The 13,733-nt window shown below is 37.7% G+C and overlaps 1 protein-coding gene across 8 annotated transcripts in view; it reads right to left on the bottom strand.

Moving 5' to 3' along the window:
• PBRM1 (polybromo 1) overlaps positions 1-13,733 on the bottom strand; it is a 68,951-nt gene that overhangs the window by 37,280 nt on the left and 17,938 nt on the right. For all 8 annotated transcript variants that reach the window (XM_055708591.1, XM_055708589.1, XM_055708594.1 and 5 more), the window contains 2 exons: positions 13,322-13,413; positions 8,450-8,666 (listed from right to left, as the gene is read on the bottom strand). In XM_055708591.1, coding sequence (XP_055564566.1) covers positions 8,450-8,666; positions 13,322-13,413 — 309 coding nt within the window. The remainder of the gene's footprint in view (positions 1-8,449; positions 8,667-13,321; positions 13,414-13,733) is intronic.

The raw sequence follows: 13,733 nt of genomic DNA, 5'->3' as shown, positions 1-13,733 counted from the left end.
ATGTTAACTCCCTCCAATTTTTGCCTTCTCTTAGAACCACCTGGTTGTTGATTGGTGCTACCCACAAAGTGCACTTCACATGAAAACAGTTTAGAAAAGGACTAACGACCAAAAAAAAGTCATTTTTCATACGGTGAACAGACAAATCAGTGCACCAAGTTTGCCAGTAACTTAATCTGTTTTCTCGTATTTCCTTGCTCAAGTGCTCAAAGTTCTAGCCAACTTTTTTACGACTTCCAATACCTCATTAAACACAACAGAAAACAGCCATCTGCAGCAACACACAAAAAAAACCCCCTATCATAACACAAAATGCAGTCATCCTCCTTCACATCTCCTTCCTTGCCCGCTCCCTGTCTCGCCCACCGGTTATACAATGCCTTTAAACCTAGTCTGGTTTCTACAGGACCTAGCAGAATGTGAACCTGCCTGATGCAGCATAAACACTACCACAAAATAAATCTTTTAGTCCCAAACCTCGCCTGCCTATGTGACCTTCCAGCTGAACCAGTGAACAAAGAGTTAACAAATGTTCAACTTCTGTTAAACAGGACTCTTTCTCTGGTCAGCCAAGGATTAGGAAATCACGCTTGGAGAAACTGCTATAAAAACCGAGAAGTGCATGTGTCTATAAAGCTGTCACGATGCAAAAGCATTTTGCAGGAAATATCCAACTAACTGCATGTTGCCAGGACAGCAGCTGCATGCGCCTTACTGAAATGCAGCCTACTTCTTTTTCATTTCTTTCAGATCTGAAGCACTAGTGTGTCCTCAATGACTATGAGAAAAGCAAAAGACAATTTTGGACAAATATCCTAAATTTAAGATGTGGAGAAAATTACTTGTTCCATTCTCACTTAAACCAAACCATTTTTAGTTCATCTGTCTTTTTTAAGACTTTTAAGACACCAGCATCTTGCAAACCTTTATGCATTATTTCTTAAATTATTTTTGTTTCCAATTGAAGCAACAGATAATTGAAAAGTTTCCCTGTCAGTTTCACCCACTCTGCAATTCCAAAAAACAGAGTTACCAATATAATTTTTGTTAGATTAGTAAAAACCATGAATAATAATAAAAACCCAACCAAAAACACCCCGCAAAAGCAAAAGAGCATGGGTACCAATTAAATTACCACGAAGAAAAGGCCAAGTCAGCCTGCATTTCTACCTTGTAAAACTCCAAGAATTATTTGTATACATGATATACATGACTGGTATTAAAAAAGTTAAAAACAAAATAAAAAGCCCATTAAATTCAGGATTATTTTGCCCTAATCCACAGGCTCAGAAATACCGAGGATGTAAAACACTGAGTCTACTTCACGTTCTTGCCACTGTGACAACACCAAAGGCCACCTTAACGTCATCTCCAGCTAATCTGAACGCTCTCTAGTACAAAAAGCAAGATCTACAGAGTAAAATGGACGTAATTAATTCTTGTAGTCCAACAAGGATGTTGACAAGCAATTACAGGACTTCAGCACACAAACACTTGCTGGTGTTAATAAAACACACACATCATTAAAAAGAATACTCAAGAAAACATTGAACAGAAAGGCTTCAAAGACTTGCATCAAAACCCCCAACTAATAAGCTCATATTTATCCAAAACATCACAAGTGACTTTTAATTTTTTTCAAAACAGATTAAAGAACATTCTAATTTTTCAAGGCACACAGGGTAATTAGGTGTGTAAACAAGCTGTAATTTCCTTGTTTGATGATGTTATTGCAGATGTTTATAAAATAGATTCAAACTTTCAAAGGATTATTAGAAAACAAAAATCATATCTAAAGGCAATTCTGCATCTTAGAAAAAGGTACTCAGGTCAACTACATTACTTTAGAGGCTAAGAACATTTAAAAAAACCTCAAAAGCAAGTCTTGTGCAGAAATCAATTAAGGGGCAGCACTAGAGAGAAATGCTGACCAACAAACTCCAAGGGGAGAAAAAAGTCTGTTAGTCAATGCTTTAAACTGATAAAGACAGCTGCTAGAGGGCAAGGAATCATGCTTCAGAAATCCTACCAACAAAGCTGGGATAAAAATATCTTTTTATCCTCTCAAGATCTACTCAGTAGTTCATTCTCTTGCAAGTAAGCAAGTCTGCATGCAACAGTTCTGCTTTTCAGCTCCTGGCTCAGATTTTGCTTAACTATTAGTAGCATGGAGCTCATAAACATTCTCGTGCGACTCTGGCATGTTTGCCTTCTTCCAGAGAAGTAAAACAAGTTTGGAGAGACTAGACAGCAGGAAGAATAAAAACTGTAAAAGTTCCTAGTCCTCCAATTAATTTACTAAATTAGAATGACAGAATTGCAAGTTCACATTTTGACTGCTGTTGCGCGAGGTCTGGATTCAGCTTTCTGAAAGAGTAACCTAAAGGACCACATCTTAATTGAAGTACCACTTCTTCAAATTTTTTCTCCCTCCTATCACTCGATACTAACTCCTCTTTTATTTGGAGTTTTTCTGTACCAAACTTAGAGCTGCCCTGAAAGGTCCAGTATTACACTGGCTAAAAAACTCAACATCAGTGACCACCCTCCTGAGATATTAAAGCCAACAGACAACTCTACTCCCTTATCACCTCTAAGTTCAGAATCTATCAAGTAACACTGTCAGCACAATACTATAAATCAGATTTACTGATAAGTAACATAACCTGAGCAATCAAATTCTGTATGTTTAGGTGCCAGTTTTATCAAACTGAGGAAAGGGGGAATTTACCATATCCTTTGAAGCAGAACAAATTGAGAGCAAGCTGCAGGCAGAACAAGCAAGGCAATAGTGTTTCCTAGGTACTATTATATCCTGTCTGAAACAATTTAATTTTTACAAAAAAAAAGAATTCTGAACTGGTGCTGTACAATGTCATGATATGGTAAAAGAAACTGATGACTCTGCATATCAGCAGATCCCAAGCCACCTGTCGCTAACAAATCTGGGATTTGTTTTACCCTTCCAGTCAAGACAGAGGTAGCTCATGCAGACCCCAGAACACCACCATCACATGCTTCGTCTAAAATTAGACCACTCTCCACATAGCCTTGATATCCCACACTAGCTTAATCCGTGTGTATTCACGTAGTGACCTATGCACATTACAATGCAGTCACCTAACCCTGAAGCACCAAAAAGCAGAACAAACGTATGAAGTTGCCATTAGCCTTAAATATACCGTTCTACGTGGACTGATTCTCTGCTCTCTCGTGGCCCTGTAGAAACAAAATCTTTAAGTTGATGGAGAAGGCAAGGGCCCTGACAGTAGCTCAACAAGTGAAAAAAAGCAGCTTAATTATATCTTAGTCCTTTAAATCTTAACCTAGAGCCAGAAGACAAGAAGAAGAGGAAATGTCTTACAAAATAAGAATGAGCTGTCATTCAAATTATCTTACCAGGAAATAAAATCCTGCTTCTATCAGCATTTATTTATCCACAACCAAACAATCAAGGTGCGGGCCATCTGATTTGAAGTAAACAACCTACATTCACAGTTGTATTCATGAAAAGATTGACAACAAAAGTAAAAATCCAGACTTAGCCCATATGGTTTGGAAAGCTAGAAAACTTCCAACCACACATATGAAGAATGAAAAAATGTACTGGCACAAAAGTAATCCTGTTCTAGTCTGCAAATAACCTCCTACTTTACCACCCTCTCCAATACACTTGCTGTCAGCAAACAATAGGATGATTAATTAAGAAGGCTATTCACAGAAGTACTTTGAACAGACTCAATTATACCCAAACTCAGCAGAACTCAAGTACCGTGCCTTTTCTGGATTTAGAGTATGAGTTACAGAGTTACTTAGAGTTACAGAGTTACAGCTTCACAATGCATTTTTAAAAAGTCATCTCGCCAATCTTGAAAGAATTTTATAAGCATCAGTTTATTCCACAAAACAAGGTTAAAACAAAGAAAATCCACGGCTCAACAGAAAGCCAGTGCCAATATAATACAAACTAAACTTACAGGCTAGAAACTAAGAAAGATTTCTGTGTAATGACTGAGTGATAGAATTGTACCTAAAAGCATGAGTACAGCTTGGAAGAATATCCTTTGAAACATAATGACCTTTGCAAAATGAGGGAAAAAAAATAGTTTAAAAAGGTAAGCTACAGTTTCAGAAGGCCACTAAGCCCAAACTAACACTGGCATGACAGTTAATTTGGTCAAAATTAGAATACTAATTAAAAAAACATACAGTAAGCTGGCATTGAACTCCCTAAAAGGTCTGCTGGAAACTCGTCAGCCCTTCCAGGTGAAATATCTGAAAGAACTGAAGACAAGCAAGATATTCTCACCATATAATCAAAAGATCCATCTTATTAGACACATAGTATGCCTAAAAAAATTCCTAGAAAGAAATTCAAACACAGGGCTAAAACCAGTTCCATGTAACTTCTTTCCTTTCATTCAGAAATTACGTAGTGCTAGTCCTGCCTCCTTAAGGGAAAAAAACCCAGAACAGTAACAAAGAATGCACGTGATCAGGAAAGGCATTTGACAAGTGCCCTATTGAGGGTCATCTTACACAATACATCAGCAAACTTGTTCACTTGGACCTGTGATTTTATACAGGCCTTACATACAATATGCACTGACAGTACTTGCTAAGGTAGGAAAATTATACAGACAGAAGATTTAAAAAAAAATGTACAACATTCAGCAAATATTAAATTATTTTAACTGCAAAAAGGAATGAAAGAAATGCCAAATCTCACATGAAGTGAAAATTTACAAGGCATTCTAAATATTACAGAGACATTTTCTCTGTAGCAAGTATTTTCCCTATTGGCACATTCATAAATCAAGCAACCTGAAACACAGTGTCATATCATTTTTCCAAAGTCACTGTAACAATAAAATGTTAATGTAAATGTTATTTTTCTTTAACTTTAGAACTTATTTTGTGATGGGCTTAAGCTCTGTTATTAAAAGAGAAAACAAGAAAAAAATTCTCTACAAACCATTCAGGCTTTAATCCAGACACCTTGAAGTAATGAGACTGCTAAGTTCCACTCCTTTATTCGTCATATTATTAGAACTGGTTAAATTATGTGGCAAAATAGGCTTGATATATACTGATACTGAATTGATGATCATATTTACTTAAATGTATTTAATTATTCAATATTTATTAGTCAACTCAAATAATTAATATTTGATCCAAAGGCAAAAAGAGCCACGACAAATCTCACAGCTTCAGGAGAACCTCAACACATCCCAGTGCAGTGAACTGTAATGTTTAGATTCCTGTGTCACAGACCATTCTCCAAAAGAATGCACATTTCTAAGAAAAATGCATTTCAAATCCTCAAATAAGTAGACATCACACAAACCCCCCTGCGTTTTACACTAGATCCACGCACTGTTTTACAATTCAACTATAACCCCAGCTTTCTGGAGTGCAAGACAGAAACGTGCCAATGAAGATACCAGTTTCAGTGCCTGTACACCCACACCACTCTCTCAGATGTGCTTTAGGAGAGAACTGCTGCCTGGCAATTCCCTGGACCACTTCCCTCCTCTGGTGTAGAAAAGCCTGACCCACTTGCCTCAGGGATCATACTAACGCTGTAAAATTTTATAAGGAACACGGTTCTTGTAAGCGTGCCAGGATCTAGCGCTTATGTAGCAGGTAACTGAGCACATTCTCCCGCATTAGTTCCCAGCTACTCCAGTAATTTATAATTACAGAAAGACTCTTCACCAGCAACGTTAACCTTGCAAACTAACCTCCACACCACACGCACTTTTAGCACAGCTGAAAGTCACAGCCTTCACATGGTCATACCTTTCTTTTTAAAATAGGATGTTCTTGTTCTACAGCTCTGAGTTTTGTCCTGTTTGAGGCAGGAGAGTCTCAGTGTGTGTATGAACACCTAACGGGAGGGAATGAAAAAGTAGCCAGGCTCCTCTAGCTGTGCCTGCTGACAGGGCAAGAGGTGACAAGAACAAACTGAAACACATGAAATTTCATCTGAACACAAGAAAAAAAACCCAAACTTTTTTTTTTTTTTTTTTTTTTTTTTTTTAATTGTGAGGATGGTCAAACATTGGCACTGGTTTCTCAGGGAAGTTGTGGAGTCTCTGTCTGTGGAGATAATCAGAACCTGGACAACTGGCTCTAGGTGACCCTGCCATAGCCAGGGGTTGGACTGGATAGTGTCCCTTCCAACCTCAGCTATTCTGTGATTCTGTAAAGAGCAAGTCAGGAGGAGAGTCGCAGAAAACTAAAACCATCAGCAGGATTACCTCCCACATCCAGGAACAGCTTGGGATCAGCACTCAGCTGAAATGACTGAGGTTCATAATGCTCATAAAGTGACTGAGAGGCTGAGATAGGTATAATGTACATCTAATTGGAACAAAACACACCCATACTCTCCCTCCAGAGATAATACATTATTTTGTAAGGGTTTTCCTGTATTTAACACACACAAAACCTCCTGAAATCTACGACTAGCTGTAAAATTTGCAACAGCCACATATTTCACAGTTCACTCCGGCAGGATAGCCTAGGTAGCCAGACACCAAAGCAACACAGATATGAGACAGGAATGCCAGGCTTTATTCCACCATCTTCAACTTTTCACTAGGACAATTAACTTTTCTGTCCCCATCTGTGAACAGAAGATATGCTCTTTGAATGTACATCTCGAAAAGAACCAAAACCTGCAAAACACAAAAAACTGCACCACCAATAAAAAAAAAAACACCAAACACAAAAAACCTCCACCCCTAATAAGTGGCAGCTTTGAATACCAGAAGACCTATTTGCAGTATCAATAAAACCATGCTAGCTTCTATTTTCCCTAAAGCACATCATTTAAGTACACATATGCACAACTTCAAGGCTTTGTAGGTATAGTAAGAAGTGAAGATTATGTAGTAACTTAAAGAACTGCTGAATTTCATAATTTGCTAGAAGTTGCACTATTATAAATACTGTACTCTTAATGTGAGCTACAAGACTGACTGTCCCTTTTTATTTTCTAAGCTATCAGGCAATAAGAGAAGTCTTTTTTTGTCTATAGTTCTTCATACATTTGCATGGAATTTCTGTACTGCTCACACAGCCAATGCAACCTGCCTGCACTGTAAGGAGAACAGAAGTGCAGCAGCCTCTCTATGGCAAATTATTTGTCCTATAACTGATATCAAGTATATTTTTAATGGAAAGTCTCTCTCAATTAAATCTGTTTATACATAATTTGTGCTGGTACTCTTTGGTATATTCAGACAAAAAGCTTCCTGACAACTGTCAATAATTTTTCTCAGTTTCACCTTTCCCCCCACCCCGCCCTCCATCAAGTCCATTTTGTGCTTTGTTCAAAACAAGACAAGACACTTTGCTGAGCCAACAGCTCAGTACTAAGACAAGAAAAAATGCTTTAAAGTCACTGATGGATAGATAATCAGTGTGGCAGCTCCATACTTGTTCTCCAGCACATGCAAAACACCCTCTGACAGGTTAAAACAAAAACAGATTAAAAAAAACCAAACCAACAACAAAGCAGCTTTGTCACTTTCTGTTACTTATGATTTAACAAAGACACTGCTTACTCAACAACTATCCCAAGTCTAGCAGATCATGTTATGGTATAACTAAAATCTACAGACCTCTGTATTAGAGTGGATTACAAACCCATGAACAGTGTTAGAGTCTAGTCCTCACTCACTAAAGCTGGAGGACCAGAACTCCCACAGTGTGGCTCAGGCAGGGACAGGAGCCCCAGTGGCCACTGGGCAGGGAGGCCAGGGCCACCCAAGGCTAGCCAGTGCCATTAAGGTCTGTTAATGCACTCAGGACCCTGACACATGTTCCTCATATTAGCTTATCTTGGACCACTAGAGAAAAAATATTGCTCACTTCTTTTCACTCAGGTTAATCTGACAACTGCGCGCTAGCAGTTGATGAACCTTTCATGGCTCAGATTTGTAAACGGTGTAGTGCTTACTTCAGTCCAGACTAGCTACATCACGAACCAACACAATTATTCTCCACAGTTACATTGTGACCTAGACAAAAGGAATGTAATGGCAACTATCTTTCTAAAGTTCACATTGCTGAAGACTATTAATTTAAAAAACATGGCAGTAAAGAGGTAACCAATCCATCTGGGTCAAGGGAGGAGAATAATGGGGGATTCTGCAGAAACTTTCATCTCTAATGCCCACCTAGCCTTCAGATTTATTGATATGGCAACTCTTCAGGCACGTTACAAATGAAACTCCACGGGAAATAAACCAAACAGCAGCCAGCTATAAAAAATGATTGGAAGACTGATGCAAATTGACTTGAAACAAGAAACAACCAAATATAGAAGATGGCATACACTCCATTAGGTATTGACAACTTGACCACAAGATAGGATTGAGAAATAAAAAGAAATAGTTGGATAGTTTCCCACCAGATGTAGTTTGCATTGTTTTCTTACCTGATCTGCTGCAATGAAATAGGTGCTTTAATTTGCTGATAATAATCAGGATATTTCTTCTTGGAGGGCAAGTGGAAAAAGGGTTCAGATATGAGCTGGCCCTGATTATTTCGGCAACTTCTAACTGTGTCATAAAGCTGATAAAGCGGATTAGAAGTGTCCATGAATGAAGTAATGCTCTCAGCTTCAGATTCTCCCTCTTCATAACGAGCAGCAGCTGCACAGAGAGAAAAGATAAATGGAAAACTCAGCAGGACAAATCTGAGTCAGTCTGTCTGTCTGTCTGTCTGTCTGTCTGTGTGGTGTGGTGACTTTTCACATGGATAAAGATCTAAACCAGAAAAGGCAGTCCCTCGCTCCAGGGTATTCAGCCACTCTCTGCCAGTCAGATTCGTACCTCAGAAAAGGACATCACAAATACATCTTACAAGCCTCAAGCTGACCAAAAAAAGCACTTTATCTAGGTATTGCAACCTCTCTTATCAGATGAGATCAGTTCTGTCACTGGTAATGTACCCTTGCTACCTACCTACAAATGCTGACAAGTGTTCATATCTGAGACTACATAACAGGCTTATTTAACCACACACTACCTACACAACAGCTGTGTCCTTATTTACCCATCAAACCATACCAGTATTTGCACCAAATACACTTGTATATTGAACTACTGCCATTCTGCTACCTGACAAGAGCTCACTACAAGAGTACAAATTGATAAACTATGTCTGGAATTTTCAAAGATGCCTAGCCTGTTAAGCAAAATGGCCAAATTAAAAATGATTTTTTGCATAGATATCAAAAAGGTGACTTCAAAACTTCTGTAATCCTTTCAACCGTATTAATCACAGCTCAATTCAAAAATTGTGAAGTTTAGCAGAAAAAAACCCGACACTAAAGTCTGAATGTGTGCCTCTCATATGCAGCAAAATGAAGGAGAAATAAATATTTTAGAATTATTATATAAGTAGGATAATCATTTCATAATAAAATACTTAGAAATTTTATAGCAAACTTTCCTAGTCACCTACACAAAGCATACATTATGCTTCAGGATTAGGACGAATGAAAGAAACGCTATGAAGAACTAACACTTACTGCAAATAGAATTAGGAGAAACAATACATAAGCAACAGAAACACAACAAGAATTAAAAAAAAACACACTGGTAGTGGAAAAACAGGATGGGAAGCAATAAATGGCCTTCCATGCTTCTCAGTGATACAAATGATGTAATTTGTACCTTGCAGACAGGCATAACGTCTATGTGGTTTTGCACATACTAGCAAACTAGAGTTATATTATTCACTCTTTACCCCTCTTATGAGGTAAAGTTTGAAGGAAAGCTTGGCAGATGACACACTGGGTAATTCAGCTGCACAAAAGACAGCTCTCCAACACTCACGCCAAGTTTCCAGCTGGCATTTTCATTATTGCTCAGTGGAGGCTGGCCAAGTTTCAAGCTTTCTATCCAAGTTCAGTAAAGACATATTGAAATGCCAACAAAGCTAGGGGACACTCTGACTGCATAATAACATAGTACTATCATTTTCCCTCTGCAGTCTGACACTGCAGCTCTATGAGACTGTATGATGTGTGGGACCTACCAGACAAGTTAGATGAAAGCTAAACCAAGCAGACCTCAGTAGATGTGCAAACACATAACAGACACTTGTTACTGATTCAGGGAAGACACTCAAAATTATCCCAATTATGTATTTGCATGCCAATCAGCATCACTTATTGCCCTAGCGTCTACTACACAGTAGCCAGCAAAGCAGGAGCTGGACAGAACAACTCAGGCAGAAACAAGATGGGAGGTAGCCCTACGTTTTCCTGTACCTAACATATCAACGTGAACATGGAGATAAATGCTAACAGCTAAGAGAACGCTATCAGGTAAAGCAAGTTTCCAAAATAAGATTATGTAGCAAAATACTACTGTCTTTGGTTTTGTTTACTCAAACAGTTCAGTTCCAAGTGCTCCATCAAAATGTTAAGAAACAGAATAGAAAAAGCAGAATCATTTGTTTTTATGAAAGAGAAAAAATAAGACACTAGTCAAGAATATCGCTGTTCTCAGACACATGGCAGCCAGCAACAGAGCAGTTCAAGACCCTAAATATGAAACATATGTCCTGTGTATTAAAAGTAGAACACAAGGTGTTCCCTAAAATAAAAACCTAAGTAAATTAAAGAGGCACTAAAAGGGAAGTGTTTACATAACACTGTAATAAAACTATAAATGTTTTCATTATGATGTCTATATTCTTTAAAAGTGATGTGTCAAACATTATATATTCTCACTTATTCAGACAATGATAGCGTTCTAGTATGCAACCTGTTACCTTAAGAACTGAAAGAGAATGTATTATTCAGATCAGAAGACACAAAAGTCCATATTTTGCTATGGAACAAACAATCTAATATAAGACTGTAGATTTTTTTAATGTGCAGTAGCACCAGGTCCCAGATCCCCACCAAGCCCATGCTGGCTGTGCAGAGTAAGAGTCAGTTATTCCCCTTTCATTCAACTGTTACCACAACTACAGCTAGCAGATACAGAAAGAAAAACAAAACCACCCACAGTAAGCCATAACCACAAAATAAACATCATTCAGCAGTCCCCCCAAAAATGTATTTCCTGCTGTCCATCCCATGCCACAGTGACTGTTTCCTAATGAAGGAAGCCATCTAATTTACAACTAGAACTGAGCTTTATTATCAGATATAAATGTATGTATCATATACACATACTCTTACTCAATGATGAGGCAGAAAAGGAGCAGGGAGAGAGGGAAGTATTTCAATGTATATGAAAGAAAATTAGTCTTTACTCAATCAGTGAATTGCTTTAAATACGGACTCCTTTGTGGTCCCAAAGCACCTAGACAACAATGAATGCTCAAAGTCTAACTGAAGACATTAGTAAAACCAAAAGCAGCATCCAGTCTTAGGACATCTCTAAATGAAATAATCATAACTAAAATAGCTTTGTTGACAAAATGAAATACTTCTTTATAAGCAATACATAATGACCATCTATGCCTGCCTTTAGAGACTTACAATGAAGAGCAAGTCAGCTGCAGAAGCTGCTTATGTTCTAGTACATTTGACCTAGAAATCTACAAGCTCCATCACACCATGACCTCCCCTGAAACTGTGAGGATAAACTCCAAGTTCGAAACAAATAGTGTTCATTGACTGTAGCAGCTGCCTAAGCAAAGAAGCTCATACAGATTTAGTTCTCTGCATCAAGAAGAAAGTCCTCTTAATGTTCAGTCATGCAGCCTACTTCTCATTTATTTTAACAAGCATTAGAGGAAGGAAAAAAGACAGGGTACCAGAGCAACTAATAAAAAGACTACTTCGTTTAAATAAACATCATTTTCATCCAGAGACTGAAAGCATAAGGATGTCCAAGCAGTATGCTGGAAGGACAGAAAATCTTGAGGGTGACAAAGGTTTGCCAAAAAAATTGACATTGCCTCTTAGGCGAAGGCAATAAAGATAGGAGAGCTTCAGCAGCAGCAAGGCAAAAAGCTCAGATGCATATGAAAGGCACCATGAAAATGACAGTGATGTCTATAGTAAAGGTGGCACCTGAAAGTGCTTAAATCACTTCAAGAATTTAAATCACATAAAGACATAAAAAGCTATGTGTTTTTACAGAATTACAATTTGCAAAAACAGCAGCTAATGATCATGCTGAACCAAGCTAATAAATACTCCTCAACTCCCAGAAAGCAGCTGCTCTGCATCAGTAACTGAACTCTGGGCTAACCAGGAATAAAAATGCTTCTGCTTCCAGCAAAATCTAAAACGATCCCAAAAATTCTACAGCATATCCATCCACTGGAAAACAGTGCTCAGTACAATTCAACTACCAAGTGTGAAAGAAATGCCAAAAAGAATATACATTGAAGAGATGCATCCTTTCACATCAATGCAGGAATAGCATGAACAAAAAAATAAAACAAGGGTATACGTACAAAAACATTTCAGAAACTGCTCTGAGATGAATGCAAGGAAGTTACTGAGAATGTAACTATCAAGACAGGCTAACTTAAAAGACAACTTACAACAATTTATGACTGATACAGAAATATCTGATATAGTGCATATATTATGGCATATATGTTTACAGTACAACGCTAAAGCATGCTTATTATGAAACTAAGGATGCTGTACAAAGGCATGCCTTTTTCTGTGCTTCTGTTTTAACATAAACTTTCATGCAAGATTTCAGGATTGCTAGTCTAGACCAAGTATTTCTAAATTAAGTTCTAATATTTATCTTTCCTTATACCTCATATAGATTATCTTCACCTTAAAAAATTAAAACCTGACCGGTACTTAGAAGACCCAATGACACAAGAGAGCAAGAGAGAACAAGCCAGTATGAGCAAGATTTCTGTCAGACAGCTGCAGCACTGTAAATCTCTTTTACTGCAAGGAGCACCCAATGTCTTCTCCAGTGTCTCGTCTTCGGTTTCGCATTAGAAGGAATGAAAATAAGCTAGTTTCCTAAAGCTTGAATAAGTATACTTGGAAACACACACACTGAATTCAAAATGTGCAAGCAGGTTTGGCCTACCCTATCTTACCAGCAGTACATTTACAAACTTGTACTTTGAGGAAACAAGGATTGGATTTAATAGAATAACATGCTGAGTCTGGAAACACTGCAAAATATTTTTAGATACTTTTCAGAAATTTTATTTAATATATGTTTATATTTTTACATATTTAATATAGTATATAAATTTGAAATTATATTTTGAAATAATTTTAAAGGAGCTCTACAGTTTTTCTTATTCCAAACATTTTAATTAAAGAAAATATATCGAGAAACTGCATTTCAGTTCCTACCAGCCAAAGCTGCATCCTCATCACTTTCTGATCCATATTGCAACGCCATGGTTATTGCTGACAAACGATCACCTTGGGCTGATCTTTTGTTACTATAAAAGAGAAAAAAAAAATTTGCAAAATTAAGAAAAAAAAGAAAAGGGTTATCATGTTAACCATTAACAGTCACCCAGGGTGTGTAAGTAAACAAGTGAAGCTCCCAACGCTTGCCTACATTATCAGGAACACAGACATGACTATGCAAGAGAAGACCAGAGCCCTTAACAAGAGAAACTGTTAACGAACCATAAGTCTGCCTCTATTTTAAGCGGCAGTCCATCAAACTGAAAAACCGGACACAATTAGAGAGCCAGAGCTCCAGCTAGCTATCTTCTGTCCTATTTTGAATACTTGAGTATTTAAATTATTGGGG

This window comes from Falco cherrug, chromosome 4, assembly GCF_023634085.1.
Source record: "Falco cherrug isolate bFalChe1 chromosome 4, bFalChe1.pri, whole genome shotgun sequence".
In the NCBI taxonomy this organism is placed as follows: domain Eukaryota; kingdom Metazoa; phylum Chordata; class Aves; order Falconiformes; family Falconidae; genus Falco; species Falco cherrug.
This window is presented reverse-complemented; position numbering and strand designations above follow the sequence as displayed.